Source organism: Lepidothrix coronata, unplaced genomic scaffold (assembly GCF_001604755.1).
Source record: "Lepidothrix coronata isolate B3197 unplaced genomic scaffold, Lepidothrix_coronata-1.0 Scaffold107, whole genome shotgun sequence".
In the NCBI taxonomy this organism is placed as follows: domain Eukaryota; kingdom Metazoa; phylum Chordata; class Aves; order Passeriformes; family Pipridae; genus Lepidothrix; species Lepidothrix coronata.
The window spans coordinates 3,629,781-3,651,661 of NW_016690287.1; the positions used below are offsets into that span (position 1 = coordinate 3,629,781).

Below are 21,881 nucleotides of genomic sequence, written 5' to 3' on the forward strand. Positions count from 1 at the left end.
GACTCTCCTGTTAGCCCCATTTTCGAGTTATTTGAGTAGAAAGTACACGGTCGTGAGTTTCCCTGTGCTTTCAGAAGCTAAGTGTGACATGGATGGAGCAAGCCACAGGTTTCTAAAGCCAAAAGAGCTGGTAGTCTGCCTCTGAAATGCAGATTTGGCTCTCGGGGAGACTTAGTGCTGACTGGGTGGTGGTAAAAAAAAAAAAAAAAAAGAGCAAGCTCACCTGTTTGGTACCTGGGAGAAGGGGTAAACTCTATCCCCTGCAAATAAGAGGAAGGAAACTGCATTTACCCGTATCTTTCCCCCAGTTGCACTGTTTGCCGTGACAGGTTGTCTCCATCTGCGGATGGTCCGGTGCCACCGCCGCGCTTGCATCATGGCAATGACATTTATAAATGGAGGTCCGCGAGCCACAGGCATGGAGCGCCTGGCTCAAGGTCAACTCCAGCCTGCGGCAGGGACGGGAACAGCACCGAGGTCCGCCGGGTCCCACGGCCGAGACCTGAGCGCTGTCGGACAGCCCCCATCGGGGGTTTGGCTGGAGGGGCAGGTTTCCGTGGTGGAGAGGTGGGGGGAAGAAGGGCGGGGGCGGTGCCGCCCCTCGGACGAGCTGTTGAGAGGCGGCTGACAGCAGAGCTGCGCCCGGCAGCGCGGTCCCCGCGGGGGTCTCCCCCCAAAATCCGGCTGCTGCCGGGGAGAGGTGGGGCCGAGCATCCCCCGCCCGCGGGTTCGCGCGTGTGTCTCGCCGTGCTGGGTGCGCGCATCGCTCCGTCCCTGAGCGCGCCCGCGCGGGCGCCGTGTCTGCGTGTCTGCGTGTCTGTGTGTCTCCGTGTCCGTGTGTCTCCGCGTCCCTGCGTGTGCCCGTGTGTGTGTCTGCGTGTGCCCCTCCGTGTCACGCCGTGTGCTCGTGCCCCTCCCCGTCCCCCCGGTGCGTGTGTGTGTGTGCAGAGCCGCGCAGCCCCGCCGTCCCCCCCGGCTCCGCGGGAGGAGCCGCTCCGGGAGCTGCGGCCGCCCCGAGGCGCAACAGGCGGATGGCGGCGGGCGGCGGGCGCTGAAGGCGAGCGGGGCGAGGCGGAGGGAGCGGACCGGGCGGGATGCGGGCGGAGGAGCCGCTGGCGCTGGCGGCCCCGCGGGCGGGCGAGGCGGAGGCAGAGGCGCCGGGCGAGGAGCGGAGCGCCGGCGGCGGCAGCTGCTGCAGCAGCGAGCGGCTGGTGATCAACATCTCCGGGCTGCGGTTCGAGACGCAGCTGCGGACCCTCTCCATCTTCCCCGACACGCTGCTGGGCGACCCCAGCCGCCGGGTGCGCTACTTCGACCCGCTCCGCAACGAGTACTTCTTCGACCGCAACCGGCCCAGCTTCGACGCCATCCTCTACTATTACCAGTCCGGGGGGCGGCTCCGCCGGCCGGTCCATGTGCCTCTCGACATCTTCCTGGAGGAGATCCGCTTCTACCAGCTGGGCCAGGAGGCCATCGAAACCTTCCGGGAGGACGAGGGTTTCATCCAAGAGGAGGAGAAGCCCCTGCCCCAGCACCACTTCCAGCGTCAGGTCTGGCTGCTCTTTGAGTACCCCGAGAGCTCTGGGCCGGCCCGCGCCATCGCCATCGTCTCCGTGCTGGTCATCCTCATCTCCATCGTCATCTTCTGCCTAGAGACCCTGCCGGAGTTCCGCCAGGAGCCCAAGGGCACCCAGCCTGGCTTCGGGGAGGCAGCACCGCTCGGCGACGAGGCGCTGCTGCTGCCGCCGCCGCCGGCCCCGAGCGGGACCCCGCCGCCCCTGCGCCCTGCCGCCGGCGCCGGCCCCTTCTTCACGGACCCCTTCTTCCTCATCGAGACCCTGTGCATCATCTGGTTCTCCTTCGAGCTCCTCGTGCGCTTCTTCGCCTGCCCCAGCAAGCCCGAGTTCTCCCGCAACATCATGAACATCATCGACATCGTGGCCATCATCCCCTACTTCATCACCCTGGGCACTGAGCTGGCCCAGCAGCAGCAGCAGAAACAACAATCTGGGGGCAGCAGCAACAACGGGGGCCAGCAGCAAGCCATGTCCCTGGCCATCCTCAGGGTCATCCGTCTGGTCAGAGTCTTCAGGATCTTCAAGCTCTCCAGGCACTCCAAGGGGCTTCAGATCTTAGGGAAGACTCTCCAGGCCAGCATGAGGGAGCTGGGCCTCCTCATCTTCTTCCTCTTCATCGGGGTGATCCTCTTCTCCAGCGCTGTCTACTTTGCAGAGACTGATGACCCTGACTCCCTGTTCACCAGCATCCCTGATGCTTTTTGGTGGGCAGTGGTGTCCATGACCACCGTGGGCTACGGGGACATGTATCCCATGACCATTGGTGGCAAGATTGTGGGCTCCTTGTGTGCCATTGCAGGTGTGCTCACCATCGCCCTCCCCGTTCCTGTCATTGTGTCCAACTTCAACTACTTCTACCACCGAGAGACTGATCATGAGGAGCAGTGCCAGTACACCCACGTCACCTGTGGCCAGCAACAGTCACCCTTCTTTGAGCCTAAGAAGGGGGACAGTAACCAGTCTCTCAGCAAATCTGAATTCCTGGAAGCAGAAGACCTGGAGTCCATGAAATACTCCAACTTCATTCCTCCCAGTAACCAGGGTTTTAAAGAGAAGAAGATGCTGACAGAGGTGTGATCAGTTACGTTCTCCTGGGTCCAGACATGGAGCTGCGAGCTGCTGTACAGCAGCCTTCCTACAAGCAGCTGGATCTATTCAGCATTTACATGCCAGACTGTGAATTGTGATACCGTAAACAGAATGATTGTGATAATGGGCTCTTCTGTCCTGATTTGCTGTTTCTCATTACTGTGTGCGGCCAGAAATGTTCTTGCTTTATTCCGTGGAGTGCTAGCTGTCATCCCCACTCCCCTGTGAATTTCTTTCTCTGCTTTTGAAGACTGCTTTTAACCCAACATTTGCTCTGAAACCAAGCATTGTTACTCCACTGGCAGAGAAGCCCTTGCCACTACTTCGGCTGAAGGATTCAGCAGAGTGAACAGTTAAAGGGGCCGCAAACATCTGGCTCAAGCTGTGCCCTTGGTTCCTGTGCCGGCGCGGTGCCCTTGGCTGTGGGATCGGTCACGCCTGCCATGCCATTGCCTTTGAATAATGGAAACGCTGCAGCCAGGAGCACAGCGAGCTCTGCAGCTGTAGGGGAGAGTCAGCAAGCAGATGCCTGCCTTCTTTGCAACCCTTGGCATGCTAAAGATCCTCTTTTTGGTTTGTGTTTCAAGAGAAAAAAAAAGGTACATAGATCTGAAGGCTCTTTTGCTGCTCGTCACCGTATATACCATGTATCAAAAACAGGCTTGTAGCAGTCAACAGTACTGGTGATGATTCTCTGTATTTTGAGCTTATCTCAGCCTTATTTATGCCAGTGCCCTGATGTTAATTGGCCTTTATAGTACCAACTTAATCTTCATAGTGGTAAGTGCCTTCTGATGCAAGGCGCATTTGAGTAAATTCATTTGTTATCTCCACACAATAGCGTTTAGTAAGATGTGCTTTGTGCCTCAGATACCCAGCTCTGTATTTGGGCATGTGAGAGCAGTTGACTCCACTGCTTTTTTTCATTGAGCATTCGTATAGCTGAGGGAAGTTTGCATGGTAGTATTTTGTTGGCAAGGCTGAAAAATTCTGACCACAGGCAGCTGCACCTGTGCTGTGGGAGGATCTCAAAGGTTTAACGACTCACAGGCATAAATTGCTTCAGGGTAAGGGCGTTAACATTTGAGACTGTGGTTACAAACTTCCCTAAGCTACCTGCACAAACCCAACGGTTTCAAATGAGGGGAGAAGCAACTAGCCTTGAAGGGATGCTTTTGCTGTATGACTGATCCAGCCAGTGTTTGGTGTTCCATGGATAGAAGGGACAGCAGTGTTTTTTGCACTGGGTTTTATGAGAGCAGTATATGCCAGCAATGCAAGATATGCATAGCTTGGCCTGCAGTGCCGGGTTTGCCAAGATTTGTGTCTTAAGATGCACATTTTGCTTCTGAGATCATTGAATTAGTTTCAGTCAGCTCTGCCTTACATCGAAGTTTAAAATGTTTCAGCTGCTGCCAGCAGGTGAAAAGGGGGAATGGATGCTTTCAGATTCTACTGGCAAATTTTTCTGCAAGGAAAAGCCTTTCTTGTTTAAAATCTAAGTGTATATTTTGCATTCACATGTCTGCATGTGTATGAAAGCAAAGGCAGCCGTTAATGCCTTGCATGATCTTGTATGATATGCATATTAGAATGTACTCCATATTGCATGTGACGCATGGAATACATAAACCAGACATAATATCCAGGTGCAAAATACATAGAATGCGTTTTATGTATATATAATGCTTTTCAGCCATAAGACTGAGAATGCTAAAGGCATATCATGGAATCGTAGAATGGCCTGGGTTGGGAGGGACCTAAAAGATCATCTGGTTCCAACCCTTCTGCTGTGGACAGGGACACCTTCCACTAGATCAGGTTGCTCAGAGCTCCATCCATATACTTTAATATAGTTAGAACTGGCTGTGAGAAGGGATCTGTTTGCATCTTCATTACCCTGCCTGTTTGCAGTCATCTTGAGATATGGCTCCATGCCTAGAGTGCTTTTACTGTGGCCTCTCCTCATCTGGGCCCTGGTCATATGGTAGAAGTTGTTTGTGCAAATCCTGACTCTGCTCCATTTCTCCAGAGCCCTGTTATCCTCTCCAAGGTTTTTAGCATGCGGGGATCTCCCGTGGGGTCAGCACACAACCATTGCATTAAAATCTCTGTTCTCTCTCTCTGAAATCAGGAGGAAAATGCCACTTGTGTCAGTCTGGGAGATACAGGCGTGGTGTGGTGAGGGCTCGTAGCTCAGAGGAGTGTGCCTGAATAGTGTATAATTTCTCTTTGCTTCCTTGGGATTGAGGCAAAGGTTTGTGGAGCTCTGGGCCTTGGGAGCCATTCTGCATCCCTTGAAGAGTGTAATCAGCTGGTGGGTAAGTTGTCCTGGTGAATAAGTGGGACTGAGGAAGGAGATCAGCATGGTGGCATCTCTGTTGATTTTGTCTAAAAGGACCCAAGTCCAGGTCATTGAGTTTATTGAGTAAAAAGCTGGTGTTGTTGTTAGTTGTGTTTCAGGGTCACTATAATGAGATCTTTACTGAGAGGGCAAGAGAGGGACTTCCCTTCGAATTTCATGTTGCTGGAAACCAGCCAAGGAACCTGCTGTTTAAGAGGAATGTTTCAAGGCTCCTGCCCTATCTTAGCAGAATGCCCATGTTTGGGGATATTTTATGCCTGAGTGTATCAGCTGATAGAAGTTTCCCCAAAGTAAGATATAAAAAACTCAGGTTAAAACATAAGTTCGGGAGGAGTCATGAGACGCACGCTGAGCCTGTGTCAAAAAATTCCTGTGCTCGTTTCTTCCCTTCAGCCTGGCCCCGTTGCCCTTACCAGAGCCCTCCCTGCTCAGAACAGGTTGTTCTCCTGACCAACATGACAGACCTCTGGGCATGGAGACTCCGGCAAAAAAAGAGATTTCCTGTTCTCTGGTGAAATTCAGCAGTGACTTTCTAGTGGGTTTTAAAAGTCTTCATACAGACGAGGGGCATGCATACCCAAGGTGCGAAGGAATTCTGTTGTAAACAGGCAGCTTTGTGCAGATTTTGTCATCCACATTTTTAATTTTTCAAAAGAAAGTGCATGTAAAAATGTGCAAAGCAGGAGTGGTGTTTGTTCCCTGGATTTTCTGTGTTAGAGCGAAGAGAAATGCAAAAAGCTAACAGAAGTGTGGAAATTGTAACCTTGGGAGTCATTTGGGCATGTAAATCCTTCTCTAAACACCTCCTGAACTGCAGTGAAGTCCCAGAGTCATCAATAATCCCATATATTATAGAGCTTGTGGAATTTGATATTTTTATTAAGGTTTTTTGGGGGTTTTCTTGTGACTGAAGTGACATAGTGGCACCTGTGCCATCGACTTTACAGAGGTCTCATTGTCACCAAATCACAGAAATGCTTTCAAGAATTTTACCTCAAGTTCTCAGCCCACAGCACTCACCCCTGAATGTTCAAAATGCAAATCTGTCTTGTTCCTTCTGAAGCTATTTCCTTCTGAAGGTAGAGCACGTCCTTGTGAAGCCAAGTAGGCACCTCCAGGGAGTTGTTTCCATAACAACCTCCCGGACTGTTTCTCTCTACGCTGTGACTGTGGCTACAAGCAAAAGCCCTCGTTGGATATTTTGTTTTCAGATATTAGCACCTCATCTTCACAGACGTTTTCCTTGCTTCCTGAAGATGATCCCATCACCTTGTATCATGTACAACTTGTCCTGTCCAACTTCAGAAGGACAGTTACCAGCTTTTGAAAGAAGGGAGTGCAAACCTGGAGATGGGAAGAGATTTAACTTGTACACAGGGGGGGTGGAGAGTGTGTGAAGGGACAATCTGAGCACTCAGTCAAGGAGCTGAGGGACAACTGGCCTGTGGATGTAGAGTCATCTGGGTGCCCAGTGACAGGGAACACAAGCTAAAGCATCACGTGAAAAGACCAGAAATTCCTCTTTCAACAGTCGCACTAGGAAATAGTTTTGCAGTGGAAAAGACTATTGTTCCTTCCTGATCCCTTGGCTGGTTTGTGACAATCAGCTCCCCAGAGATTTTTCCCACAGGATGTTTTGCACCAAAGCAGGACAGGGCAGAAATCATCTCCTTGGAGGTGGGGAAGGAAGAAAAAGAATTCTACTGAGGACACCATTTTTTAATCCACTTAAAGGACCGTAAGCGTGAAAGGCATGAAGACCTGTTTTGTGATATTTCAAGGTCTGCATTACCAGTAGATTCCTGCACTTCCTTCCAAGATGAAATTCCTATTCTGCTCCTGTGTGGAAAATGTTGGAATTCAGGATTTCTGAGCAATTTTCTGTTTGGCCCTTTTCTTTCATGGATAAAAACTCACTGCTACAGCAGCCATGGGGGTGAAGGTGACTGGACTTGGTGTTCTCTCCTTGGCCCTCTCGTTCAGTGTACAGAGATCCCTATGGAGATAAAGAAGAGTGAGTATAAAGGAAATTCGGGGCAGTAAGAGAGAGGGTAAGGACTGAAGTGTCTTCTGTACAGTGATGGAAAGAACAGCATCAACCCGGAAAGCAGAGGAATAAACAGCTCCAGCATCTGCAGCTGTAGCTAAAATAGGTAAGATTTCTTTTTGTTCTATGAAATTAATGACTAAGAATTTCTTGAAACTAATGAGGAAGGATTTTATAATTAAGATTTGCGGCCTAAAGGGAGAATCTGGTTCTAGGTGAAGAAAGAAAGATAATTATAAACTACAAAAATATAGTATGAGCCAGATCCTCACCATCTGCTGATTCAAGCTGGCAAAACTCCTTTTAGTACAACTACCTTGGATTATATCGGGCTCCAACTTCAATCTTCTGCATCAAGTCAAAGCTTACGTACTGTTTGTTAAACTGCTTATTTTTGTTTGTTCTTTTCTTGAGGTCCTGTTTACACCAGGGAAGGATCTGCAGATTCCAGCAGGAGCTAACCACAGCTTTCCCAAAAGTGCTCATCTGACTTGAGTCCAAGTAAGTCTACTGAGCTCAGCAAAGTTAAGCTTCTCTTTAAAGTTTATATTGACAGAAATAAGAGCAGCAGCATTTTGTCTATTTATTTCTTAATGGTGGTAGTATGTGGAGAAATCCACAGGGAAGTTTAAGACTAAAGAAGATCCTGCCCTCAGTGGCAGCCCTGTAAGCACAAGATAGCACTATTTACGTTGCTGTAAATGAAAGCACAGCCTTGAGCTCTTCATCTTGCTCTTTGAAGTTGCACTAGAGACAGATCCTATTCTGAAGACATTTGTAGCCATGTTATCAGCAGGTTCACAGTCTAATGCCTGAATTGCAGTCACCTCCTTTACACAGAAGGAGGGGAGCAGGTGTTTGCAGGATGAAAAGACTTAATCCCCTGATGAAAGGAACCTGTGAACGCTGAATGTCCTTAGCTGCCACCAAAGACAGTTGGTGAGGAAATTGCCTGCTAGCTTCAAGAAGGAGCTCTTCTTTTGGAGGGTCAGGTCCTAAGTAACACACGAGCCTAGCCAGGGAGATAAACCCAGAAAAATGGTTTTTTTGGGAAAGCAGACAGAGACTGCACTAGTTGTTTTCAAGTGTAGCTTATGCTGTTAGTACCTGTTAATTCCACATGCTTTCCATGGGTTTTCCTGTGATCCAGGGAAGTCTGTCTGGGGCTTGTTGGCTGATACAAGAGCTTGCATAGCATAGCATGGTTTTACACTGTGGGAAACACATGCCTGTGATCAGTGTGGGTTTTACATTGCCAAAGCATAAACGTTCACTGATAAACTCTCACCATTGGGAATATCCATGTTGTCTGTAGTGCAAATTAATAAGAGAGGCTGAAGCAATGTGCAAGTACTTCTTAGTGAAAAGAAAGACAGGATTTACAGAAGAGAAAGTGCTCATCAACTTCCATGGTCACCCCAAATACTGAAGCTGTGTTGACTATTTATTAGAGACAAGATCTATGGGAAACTTTTGTCTTATCCTTGAAGATTCAGTAAGTCCTTCTTTGGCTTTATTTTCACTAAGATATTTATTCAGTGGTACAAAGTTTTGGAAGGCTTTTAGTCAAAAAATGTTGTAAATCACAAATTTATCCATTTAATTACCAAATTCAGCTGTTGTTTGTTTAAAGAAAACAGAGGTCTCAATTCTGCTCTCTACTTAAGGTTAGATAAATACTTTCTTAAGAATATGAGTGGTATGACTCCTAATTTAAGTGTGAGAGAAGAATCAGGCCCAAAGAAGAGGACTGTAAGTGCAGATGACGAGAGTAAATCTCTTCAGGTATTGCAGATACACATTCCATTCACCTGAAAGGTTGTATACAATTTTACACCAACAAAACGTTTAGTTTTTAGACTACATATTGGTGTATGCTCCAGTATATGTTGGTGAATACTCTTACATTCTTTGGAGGGAAATTAAGTGGTATTTTACAAGAAAACTGGAGCATTACCCTCTCTTCTTGCTGCTCCTTGATGCATCTGTTGTTTTCAATTAGCTTGATGGCATCCATTTTCAGAAAGCAGATGCTGCCCTCTTTTACACGGGTGCAATTCTGGAATAACTCCACTGACGTCAGTGAAGTGACTCCAAATTTATCCCTGTTGAAAGCAGAACTGGACCACAGTCCTTTTGTCTGCGTGTCTGCTATGGAGCCCTCAGGAGGGTGTGCCGTTGTCACACCATAAGGTGGAGGCAAGTGCCTGCGCGCTGTGCCATGCTCAGCTCTTTTGTATCCTTGACATCACACTCACGTGCCGGGGCTGGAGCAGAATCCAGGCTAGTGAGAGGCTTGTGTGGTCATCAGGTTCCTCATGCAGAGTGCTGGTCCTGAATTCTCGACTGTTCTCCCGTTCCAGCTCGCGTTGGCTTCCTCTTGCTTGGAGGTTTTCTGTGTGGATACAGAGTGTTTTAAGCCGCAGAAATGTGATTGCAAGTCTTAAATAATATAACAACAGAAGGGTGGCAGAGGTAGATGTGGAGACAAACTCTACCCCTCCTACAGGTTTTTGCTGCTAGAGCTACGTGAAAATTGCTGCAGTCGTGGTAGGTTGGCAGTACATCTGCTGGTTTCAGAGTCTCTGTTTTGAGGGAATACTAAGTTTAAACAAATTGGGCTATATCTTTCCTGCTCTTAACTCTTTGGATCTTGGTCGTGCCTCCCCTGAAATTGGACAGCAAGCTTCATATGCTGTACAGAAAAATGCTACATGGGATGGGAGAGGTCAGGGTTAATAGAAAAAAATAGAGGCATAGAATCACAGAATGATTAGGGATGGAAGGGACTTTAAAGATCATCTAGTTCCGTGGGCAGGGACACCTTCCACCAGATCAGATTGCTCAGAGCCCCATCCAACCTGGCCTTGAACACTTCCAGCTTCTCTGGGCAACCTGTGCCAGGGCCTCACCACCCTCACAGGGAAGAATTTCTCCCTACTATCCAATCTAAGCCTACTCTCTATCAGTTTGAAGCCATTGCCCCTTGTCCTGTCACTCCAGGCCCTTGGAAATAGTCTCTTTCCATCTTGCTTGTGGTCTCCCTTCAGGTCCTGGAAGGCCACCATTAGGTCACCCCAAAGCTTCTCTTCTCCAGGCTGAACAATCCCAGCTCTCTCAGCCTTTCCTCACAGCAGAGCTGCTCCATCCCTCTGATCATCTTGGTGCCTCCTCTGGACTTGCTCCAACAGCTCCATGTCCTTGCTGTGCTGGGCCCCCAGAGCTGGAGGCAGCACTGCCGGGGGGTCTCCCCAGAGCAGGGCAGAGGGGCCAAATCACCTCCCTTGATTCATTCTCTGAGTCAGTAAAAAACAGAGTAAAGATGTTCCTCAAGGATTAGTCCTGGGATTGTTCAGAATATTAGCAGTAGAGCTGAGACTACAAAATTTAGCAGTGAAGTAACCTAAGTGTCATCTTTGAGACTGGGGATTAGGACACAGAACTAGATGACTGAATAATTGACTTTAAAGAAATGGAAATATATTAAATAGCACAGAAATTAATGTCGTAGAGATTTTGGTGGAAGACAGACAGAAAGAAAGATTGGGGATGCTTAGATCAGCCAGAGTGCCAGTGTCACTTACTGAGCCACCAGAGTAATGCAGCCATAAAAATTGCAGGTGCAAGTCTTTGAAAGTCTCCGAAGAAGCATATTCAGTATCACCTGGGAAGTATTAATTTCGTAAGGCCTCATCTGGAATGCTGTGTGAATGGTTGGTGACCTAAATTTGGTCAGGAAGGATGCACAGAAGAAGAGCAAGAACAATCAGGTGAATGGAAATTGCTGTGCAAGTGGAAGCTGGAGGAGGCTGACTTTTCTAGGCTAGCAAAAGATGGACAAGACTCCTCTAGTCAGGAAAATACTGGGGGCAAAGTAAACAAAAGCGAAGAAAGAGCTGAGAAATTTTAAGATCTTCCCACATATCTTGTGTCCTCCAGCTTGTTTGACGTAGTGGACCCATTTACCTACAAAACACCAAGTCCTGGTGATTTTATTATTTAATACTTGGGGTTTGTGGGTAGGAGGCAGAACTAGGGGAGGAGCTGTGAGTCTTGGGAGGTGTTTTTTCTTGATGTGACTGGGAGAAGAGAAGGAGGTCCTAGGACTGGGGTAGGGTGGGGCAAGGAATACCAGATCACTCTAGGAACCACTCTAGAGACAGAGAGGAAGTTCATACCCCTTTAAGTCCTACCAAACTATGTTCATTGCGCTTCCCCTCAACCTGGAACTGCTGCTGACCTCATCTAGTCTTTTCTCCCTATCCAGAGCTCTCCAGCCCTATGCTGATCTTCCTTCTTCTTGGAGTTTCTGGTCATTCCTCAACTACCATGAGCTCCCTGGAATCACTGGAACAATGCATTGCATCTCTTGTTGAGAAAAGCCTCGAGTCAGCTCTGCTGCAGCTCCATCAGGTTGTCTGATTTGAGCAACCTGGTCTAGTGGGAGGTGTCCCTGCCCATGGCAGGGGTTTGAAAGGAGATGATCCTTCCAAAGGAAGGTCCCTTCCAACCCAAACCACTCTTATGATTCCATTCAGCTGGTCATCTTTTAGGAACTTTTACTTGGAGAGTAATAGGGGGGAAAAAAAAAGGAAAGGGGAAAAAATCCACAAAAAATTATTACTGAAAAATTTCTGAGTGAACTGATAATGGAGGGAGAAGTCACTATCTGGAATGTGCTATAGCTCCCCTCCTTACTTACCTTCTTCTTGGCTCTTTAAAAAAACCTCAAACCTGTGCAGATTTTTGAAGTGCCATTAACACTTAACTAAGGGGTTTTCAGAGAAGATGAGTTGGGAGTTCTTTGCATGGTAACCACTAATCAACATTTCCATAGAAGATGCCTGAATACATGTTGATCAAGCCAGCTGCAGCTGTGACAAAGCTGTGATGGAGTTTGGAGGCTGGTGCATCTTTCCATCCCCAGTCACAGAACCTACGTAGCAGCAAAAAACACCCACTGGTACTTCTTGCTCTGGCATTTCTGCTTATTAGTAATTTCAGCAAAAAGAGGTGTGAAGCTTTTCTTTAGTTAAGGGACCTCTTAATGAGGAAGGTCTTGGTAATTAAATTCTAGATTTGGTGTCAAGGGGACAGTCCCCACTACTGTCACAGAGCCTTTGGATGTCCCACATATCTCAGTGCCTTGGCAATAAAACAGGGCAGTATTAGGCCGTTTAGTTTCTTTTTCCTAAACCATTTAGACATGGAGATCTTTCTGAGTATGTCCCATCTCTTCCCTAACACCTCGATGATGTCAGGCACGGTAAGGAGCCCCTCCTCCTCAGGTCACAGTGTTGTGTTACTGCCATAACAGGAGTAACGAGCAGATGGACAATGAGGATCAAAGAAACACAGGAAGATATTTGGCCCTGTGTGTGAGACTTGTGTAATAGCCAAATGCTAATAAGTCCTGCTCTATTGGCTCTGATTTCTGTTTTTCAAATCATCATCATGGCTGGGCTTCGCAAACGAAGATTTGGGGAGGGCTCTATCCACATTTGCTACAAGCACACTGGTGGCTAAAAAGGCCAATGCAAGATAGACACATCTGATTGCAAAAGGCACAGCAGAAAGACTCCTTAGGCGGTATTGACAAGACACAATTCTTTCTTCATTGTCTCTTCTCCTCAAGAGTGACCCTGCGTGCGTTCTCAAAGGCATCAACAGCGTTATAGATGGTGTGTCTCCAGACCTCCTGATTGGAGGCCAGAGTAGACCAGTGATGATGAAGTTTTTCAAATACAAAATACTTGGTGCAACCCCCTTTATTTGTGACTCTCCGTTCCCTTCTGGGCCGTCCCGTGAATTAAAAGTGTGCAAAATATTTCTATGTGACAAAGCCCAGAGCTGACTTACTGTGAGGTAAATTGAGAGCTCATGGAATGCTCTGTGGAGATAAGAGGCTGATATCAACTTCTCATAGCTAGTTCAAGAGAAGGAAATTCGAGCAAGTTTTTCTCTTAGACTTCATAAGTTGGTATCAGGGACCACGGTGGTAAAGCAGCAGAAGAAGATACACTGGAGATGGGAGGAGTTCACAAGCTCTTTCAGAGATTTGTATCAACTCTCCAAGCATGAAGGGCTGGTACTGAGCAGTGAAATCTGCACTTTGAATCTGGCAAGATGTTTTTTTTCCTGCAGATTTTCATTGGCATTGTTAGGAACTAATCCTCCTAAATACTTTGCTGGTTCTTCTTCCTTTATGATCTTTCAGAGGAATAGGAAGATACATAGAATAGCAATTATGGCTCTTCATGGTTTATATTTAGTCATATATTGGTGATTCAGAGACAAGCATATGTAAAAAGGCCCAGATGAATCCTCTTGCAAATTGCTTTCTGTCCTGTAGCACATTTAGGTGCCTGAGTCTTTCATGCAAGGCATGAGTCTCACAAAAACCTTATGTTTTTGGAGAGGGACTGTTGCCATGTCTTTGTGCCCACCATGATGCATGAGGAGTTTTTTTTGATGGCTGAAATATTTTAACAGTCCTACTCATGCAGAGACTTGGTTTCAGGCAAACGGAGGCAAATTCTCACATTTTTCTTCTGATGCCAACTAGGCAGTGTGGTACAGGGTGCTTTAGAAGCCTTTATTTTTTCAGATGGTCAATTTTCATTATGGTTAGGAAACAAGACCTGTTTATCCTGGAAATCCAGTGTTTTAAAGCATAACAGAAGTTTCTATTTGAGTATTTTGAGTTTTGACTGTCAGATCTGCCACAGCACCACACCAGTCTGTGGGTAGGCTGATGCTCACTGGCACATTCTGGGTCTGGATCTGGTATGCATCTGACATTTCATTTTTCCTGTGCCTCAATTCCCCTAGCTGCAGAAGGGAAATAAAACCTTTCTCTCCTCAGCATGCAGTTGGGTGTTCATCAGTGATAAGGTTCTATGGGAACAATTAGTGTATCCATTGGTAAACTTACTTGTCTTCAGGTAATGCAAATGACCATGTTTTTCCTATAGGGAGTCACAAGCAGATGGTGTGAGGCAGGCTTGGGAAATTAGGATCATAGAATGGCCTGAATTGGAAGGGATCTTAAAGATCATCTCATTCCAATCGCCCTGCCATGGGCAGGGACACCTTCCACTACACCAGGTTGCTCAGAGCCCCATCCAACCTGGCCTTGAGCACTTCTGGGGATGGAACATCCACATTCTCTGGACACCCTGTGTCCTAGATGTTCAGCTGGGGCAGCTGGTTACTGTGGGAACTCCAGGGAGCTTCTCTGTAAACCTGTTTCTGATTTCACATGGTTGTAACTTCCATAAAGGGCATCATTATTTTCACAGCTGGAAACAGGATAAATGGGATGTTGACCCTCTTTAATTGACCCTCAGTTACATTGCCTCTATTAATAGTATCTTTTTAGGAAGAAATTCTTTGAGTGTTGTGAGGTACAGAAACAGATTGCCCAGAGAAGCTGTGGCTTCCCTATCCCTGGAAGTGTTCAAGGCCAGGTTGGATGGGACTTTGAACAACCTGGTCTAATACAAGATGTCCCTGTCCATGGCAGAGGGTTGGAAGATGATCTTGAAGGTCCCTTCCAACCCAAACCATTCTGGGATTCTGTGAATATTTCCCTATGCCCCCTTCCGTGGTTTCTGTCAATAATCAGAAGTCTCACTACTGGGTATTCAGGCAACTACAGTGGGAGTATAAATACTTAGCTAAGCAGCCAGGCAGTCAGAAGATACCATAAATTCACACTCCCAGAAATCTGGTAGAAGACAGCACTTAAAATAATGTCTGTTAAAGCCTAAACACACCATGGACTTTGGGAAGTTTTTTTCTGGTGAAACCGTTGGACCAGTAGTGGAGATCCGAACTTATCACTTGTATTTGCGTGGCTGTTTTTGATCACAGTCCTTGTGCCCAGGTGGCTGTTGCTCTCCTGATCCTGGAGTGTGTGACCTGCACCCTGCCACCTCCATACACGCCTCCAGGCGTGGAGTCCACCAAAGCAATGCCTTCCGCTCGTGGTGATTTCTTTTAACTCCATGACTCCGTCAAAGCATGGCAGCTTTCCTATAAATTCGTGCAGTTGCTTTGGGTTTGTTAATGTTTTATGGTGCCAGCCTGATGTGCCTCAGCTGCAAGGGCAAAATTAAATATTGCTGGATATGTGTTACCAGAGTTAAGCCATGGGGAGGAACAGAGAGAGTGAGAAAGCCAAGCTGAGCCAGAGGAGCCCTAGAGACCCTTGGGAGGAGGGGAGAAGTAAAGGATGGAATGGACTATTACCACTGCCACAACCATGGCAGAAGTTTCCTTGTCCTCAGGGCCCTTTTCCACATTTCTTGTCATCCAGTCCTGGCTTCCCAAGACTTGGAGAGAAGGCAGGACCATGGCTGTTTTCCTGTCCCTCAGCAGGCCGTTGTCCTTAGCAACTGTTTTCTTTGCCTCTGCTGCAGACCCAGCTGTAATGTTTTGGTGGTTTTTTGTGTGCTGGTTTCCCGGGTACACTGAAAAAAAAGCATTTAAAACAGCAGTGAAGATAAAACAGATGAGGATTTAACGAGGGCTAGCAACTGAAGTTAAAGCTGATAAGGAAAGTTGGATTCAAGTTGAGTAAAACTCAGGTTGCTTCATCTTCTCAGCTACTTTAAGCTGAAATAATTGACCTTCGTGATCTTTTTCAAAAATTTTAATAAGGACAAGCATATCTTGTTGAATTTTAATTTAAAATCATTGACTCTGCAGTTCTCCCAGAATATTTCTCTTGAAGGGATGCTTTGTGAATAAAGGGAAAAATCTAAGCCCTGTGTCATAGGCCCATCAAACTCTGATGAGAAGGCTTTGAAATCTGACGCACAGCCCAAATTTTAACATCTGTGGTTTGGCTCCACAAATGGGAAAGGATTGGGAAACTGTGTGGATGCTTGAACAAGAGTGCATGTGCCAAGTGTGTCCACGAATGTGTGTGTAAAGGCTTGGTGGGCAGTCGGTGCTGGAAAGCTGTAGGCTACAAAAACTACAAGTTTTTGCAGTGATCTGAAGTAAAATGCAAATGGTGTGGTAAATAGCAAGGTTATGAACTGAAGTTGGTTTTGTATAGTACTTTGAACATACCAAGTGTGTTGTGAGCAATAGCTGTTCATAGAATCATAGAATAATTAAGGCTGGAAAAGACCTCCAAGATCATAAAGTCCAACCTTTGACAGGTCACCTTGACAACCAGACCAGAGCACTGAGTGCCACATCCAGTCATTTCTTGAACACCTCCAGGCATGGGGACTCTGTCACCTCCCTGGGCAGCCCCTTCCAATGCCTGACCACCCTTTCAGTGAAGAAATTCCTTCCGATGTCCAACCTGAACCTCCCTTGGCACAACTTGAGGCCAATTCCTCTTGTCCCGTCCCTTGTTCCCTGGGAGCAGAGCCCGACCCCCACCTGGCTACAACCTCCTGTCAGGGAGTTGTAGAGAATGAGAAGGTCCCCCCTGAGCCTCCTTTTCTCCAGGCTGAGCCTTTTCTGGGGATGAGATTACTGTTGTTAGTCAAGCAAAATGCCCACAGGAAGGGAGGTGATATTTCTGGGCAAAGACAAGCACCAGCATGGGAGAATCTGTAGAATTCCACTGAATTCTGGAAAGCCTGAACATTCAAAGGAAGAACGTGCAGCGTGAAAAAGTCTGCATTGTACTGACTGTTGCTGTCAGGAAGTGCCACTGAGAACCCGTGAGGAGTTTGTGGGGTGTCACAGTGCCATCCTGTGGGCCATGGAGGTATGAGACAAGCCAACACCTGGATGTGTGACCTGCACTGGGATAGGGTGTTGGCAGTGGTGGGTTTGGCCATTGTCGTGGTTTCACCCCAGCCAGCAGCCAAGCCCCTCACAGCCGCTCCCTCACTCCACCACCAGTGGGATCAGGGAGAGAACTGGAAGGGCAAAAGCCAGAATGCTCCTGGGTCGACGTTGACAGTTTAATAGGGAAAGGAAAAGCCATGCACACAAGGCAAGCAAAACAAGGAATTCACTGGTTCCCATGGGCGGGCAGGTGTTCAGCCATCTCTGGAAGAGCAGGACTCCCTCACGCCTAACAGTGACTTGGGATGACAGACACCATCACTCCAAACATCCCCACCTTCCTCCATCTTCCTCCCTCTGTATATACTGATCATGGTGCCATACGGTCTGGAATATCCCTTTGGTCAGTTGGAGTCACCTGTCCCAAATGTGTCTCCTCCCAACCCTCCGTGCAGCTCCAGCCTCCTTGCCAGCATGGTGGTAGGAAAAACAGAAAAGGCCTTGTCCCTGTGCCAGCACAACAAAAAATGTCTCTGTATTATCAACCGTGTGTTCAGCACAAACCCAAAACATGGCCCCATACTAGTCAGTGGGAAGAAAATTAACTCTGCTCCAGCCAAAACCAGCCCAGCCATGAAGGCTCCACTCACATGTGGAACATCTTCTGCCTCAGCATTTAAAGTTTTTAATCCCTTTCATTTGCTACTGCAGATCTATCTAAATAGTCAGTGCTGGGGTGTGCCATGGACCCTCCACAATGTTCATGCAGCTTTACACCCTGCCTGTGCAGAAGCAGGACTTAGGGGCAGAAACCTCCCCTGATAACAGAGAAACCTTTTTTTTTTTTTTTTTTAAGATGAGTGTGGACTGGCTCTTTCAAGACATGAGAGAGGGAGAGCAGCTTCTTTTTGTGCAGTGAGCAGGACCCACAGTGCTGGGAGAGTCCCCTTGCCACCAGGCATCAGAGGAGGCTGGTGCAGGGGCACAGTAGGATGCTGTCCTTGCTGCTGAAGCTCTATGGGACATAGGGTTAATGATGCAGAAGAGGAAGTCTGGCTCCAGAGTACTCCTTGGAGAATGGAATGACACCTCCTGCTCTTCACTTCTTCCTGCTTTCCTGGGTGAGAGTTTTGCCACTGGCAACGTGGTGGATCTGCCTTGTTTTGTCATTCTACCAGTGTTCTTTTGTCTCCAGAAGTTTGGAGACGAGAGCTGCTTTGGTGGCAGCTGAGGACAAGCATTTGGCCTTGGACTGGATTTAGACACGTAGAACAGAACGGAGGCGGGACTTGGCCACATCACCCATTTTCTGGAGGAAGTCAATATAGTCTTTGCACAATGTCATTAAATGCAACAATGTCCTTTTTGGCTGTCAATGTCGGAATTAAACACAACATGTGCTTGAAAGTCGAGATTCTTCAAGGGAGTTCCAGATGGCTCCCAGGGAGAGAAGTGTGAGCTGCATATGGCCAGCCCTGTGTTGGGGTTAAACTGGAGATTTAATCTGGGGAGGGATGATGGAGTTTTGGGGATTCCCCTGAATGTTTTGATTCACTCAATCAAGCTAAAACTACCAATCTCACATGAGGCAGTTCTGCATCTTTCCACTTATTTTATTTCCAGCTGATTTTATGTGTCCATTGCATCAGTGTCCTTTACTGTAGCAGGACATGGAAGGAGTTCATCCTCTCATTAGAAACTGCTCAATCCACAACTCTGTTGGTCTTTTCTGCTTTTCTGTTTTAAGATGGGCACTATAAATACACTGCATCTGATCTGTTTAATCAATCTCTCCCTTATCTTTGCACAGTGTAATAACCTGACTGCCACACGGGTCTGTCAAAATGAAAGCAAGTAAGATTTGCTTCAGTGGAGTTACATCCACTTGAAATAACTTTCCTCACATCTTTGCTATCCCCAGAAACACTCAAAGCCTTAAATCATTCTCAATTAACTTGCTAGGAGTTGTTCTTGTTTGTAGATCTCCCTCTTACTTGCATGTAGAATTTAAATGGGATTGGATCTGTCATCAGTGAGAAGGATTCAAGGATCTTCCACGTTAGCAGGAGTCAGTTCTGTGTTAAAGATGAATCTTTTCAAATCATAAATGTAGAAGGTGTCTGAAATGGGGTTGAAAAATTGCTCAGGTGAGTTTACATCCCATTCCAGAACATAATCCATTTTTTCATGTTGCTGGTCTCAGAAAGCCTCACTGAGGAGTGAGGAGCCATTTACTGTGAATTCAGGCATCAGTATCAGACTCTCAAAATTAAGGGCAATAAGGGATAGAGAAATGTGTCCCCCAAATAAATCCCTTGCATCCTTCTATGTATATATGAGGTCCAGCTTGTAAAAAATGACAGCAATGTAGTAGGTTTTGTTTCTGTACAGGACCTGCTTTCTGAAATTCAGTCCCTTTATAGTTCAAGCTGAGCATCCAACATCACTGGCCGCTTTGGAAATTCTTGGTTTAGATTTGCACTTTACATTAAAATAGTATTTAAAAGTAAGTAAGCAATAACAGTGATGAGTAAGTCATAGGCTGGCAAGGAGTACTTTGGTATTTCATTTATCTTATGCTTCCTGTTTTTCTTCATGTCCATTCCTTTTAAATACTTGATTGCTTTTACATTTATAGAATTATAGACATAGAAAAATCTTCTTTGATCCTTCTGCCATTCCTCTGGCCCAGTCAAAGCCTTTCCTGTTGCCTTCTCTGTGTGAGTGATAATAATCATTATTTTAATCATTATTTTAACGGTGCCTTCCTTCAAGCACTATTATAAACTTGGATCTAGTCTCTGATTTCGTGTCAGTCCTTCACTGCTGTGGTGTGTAAGCTAAACCCTTGCTTATTTGACAGGTTTAAAATGTGAGTTTTTCTGTCCTGTGGCTACCCTGTTTGGGTTTTTCCCAGTATTTGCATTTTTAAATGATTATGTGTTATACTATAACTGAGTATAACAGCTCTTTCATACTTTCTAAGCAGTTTGCAGACGTCTGCTTAATGCTGTAGTGTTTGATCCCTGCAATTCCTTTTTTTTACAGAACTGAGGATGAAAGATGGTACAGAAAAATTTGGGCTTTTTGATTTACAAATACTTCAAGAAATTTTTTTCCATGCCAAACCCGAAAACCTTTTTATGTCATTCCTCTTTTTATCTACTGAGACCCCATTTCTTTTGCTATTGATTTTAAGTTTTGCACAACCCTTACTTTGAACGGACAGATGACATTATACGCAATACTTGCAGTGCAGGAGGAGTCTTGTTTACTGCCAGAGAGCATTTGCAAACCGTAAAGGAGCAGGAATCCTCTCCCTGTAGATCAGGATTTTACATCTTCTAAGCATTTGTTGGATTGTTAATATCCACAATGCATAAAAGGGGATCCTCGATATCACATAATGAATATTTAGACTCTTGTCCTCTCCACTTTACCAGTGGAACATCTCTACTGACTTTGGGGAAGATCCACATCAGATACATCAGTGTAAAACTAAAACTAGAATCAAACCAAAGACCGCTGGGATTGTTCCCTCTGCAGGAAAATCCAGGGATTTGTCACAGGTTCAATTAATGTAGCTGTTGCAGACATCTCGCTCTGCCCCTGAGTTATGTGATGGGGTCTCTGACTTACCAAACTCCAAACAATGACTGGGATCCAGAGTTACTGCTGCTCTGAATCTTTTGAGGTGAACTAGCCTTAGCATCTCAATTTGTTCACTCTCTGTAATCCCTGGATTGAAAACTTTCCAGCATATAAATCCACAGGAAAAAGCTAACATGAAAGAGAACTCACTGAGGGAATTTTGCTTTGAAGATCAGCGTTATATTTAGCCTGTAAAACAGAGATTTCTCACAACTTTGGTGAACTCAAAGCAAACAGGCCATACATTTTGTTGGTAGACCTGGCTTTTTTTTCCCCTGAGAAAACTTCGTGAGGAGCAAATGCATTTTACAAATTCTTACTTGTAATATCTTGCGCATCTTCTGTGTATCTGTAATCACTGCTTAAATATGTACCTTCTGTGTGAGTGTGAATATGTCAATATATATTTATATAAGGATACATATTTATATATTTTATGTGCTTCTGACATTTTCTCCTGCTGAATCTAGATAGAGCTTTTGACAAATTTCCTTCACTTAGAAGGCTTCTCCAGCCTCTAATGCTTCTCCCACTTCTTTCTGCTCCTTTGGGCTTTGGCAATGTTACAACCAACCTTCTGGCCCGGGGTATGCTTTTTATAGCCTGTTATTTTTCTTTTTCTGGCTACTTGAGTCCTTGTCAAGCAGTAGCAGGAGTTGCAGCAGCACAGGGAACTAGAAAGTGCATGATTTTCATAGTGGAATAAGCTGCTTTGACACTCCTGCACTGAGTGAGGAATGGAATTGTCTTTGTAGAAAATACTGCATAAAACCAGTTATTTTTTATCTTTCTCCCTCTTTTGTTGTTGAGGACTGCTGATATTTTTCATAACTTATTAACAGCCCTGTAGGTTCTGTGTGTAACCAGCACAGATGGACTTAGATGCAGCTAGAATGGATTGCATGAAAACGTGGCAATGGAGGAGTCTCTGAAGAACGAAAGGTTCTTGCAGACCCAACCTGTTTTCCATCTGTTGCCTAATAAATTGTTTCAGATCTGATTTAGAATAATAAAATAAACATTTTCAATTTTAAATTCCCTCTCTTGCTCTGAGAGACTTCCCTGCCCCTGACATGGAGGAGAGGGGCTTATGAGCCAAATCGTTAATATAGATCTGTCTCAAAGGGACTTAAAATTAGACACCAGTGGCTGTGGGAATTCCCAAAGTCCCAGTTACAGTAAAAGTCAGACCTTATGTCTCCATGCTTGGAGAGCATAGCACTGCAATGCATCCTAACAAATTTTGTAACCTTCTGATGTATGAAAAATGTATTTCATCTCCTGCAAGAAGAGATGTGTGGAAAAATCGCCCCCAAAACCAATCCCACTAGGCATCAAAGAAATGTAGCACTTTCTATTTTAGCCAGCTGCAGTAATCTTGACAAGATATCTC

General features: G+C 46.2%; 1 protein-coding gene across 1 annotated transcript; it reads left to right on the plus strand.

Moving 5' to 3' along the window:
* Positions 1–1,094: 1,094 nt before the first annotated feature.
* On the plus strand, positions 1,095–5,770 carry KCNA6 (potassium voltage-gated channel subfamily A member 6). The gene has a single exon (XM_017824014.1). The coding sequence runs from the start codon at positions 1,095–1,097 to the stop codon at positions 2,652–2,654; it is 1,560 nt and encodes a 519-aa protein (XP_017679503.1). The 3' UTR covers positions 2,655–5,770.
* The last annotated feature ends 16,111 nt before the right edge of the window (positions 5,771–21,881 follow it).

Coding starts and splice junctions, on each gene's coding strand:
- KCNA6 (XM_017824014.1), top strand. CDS start 1,095: ATGCGGGCGGAGGAGCCGCTGGCGCTGGCGGCCCCGCGGGCGGGCGAG.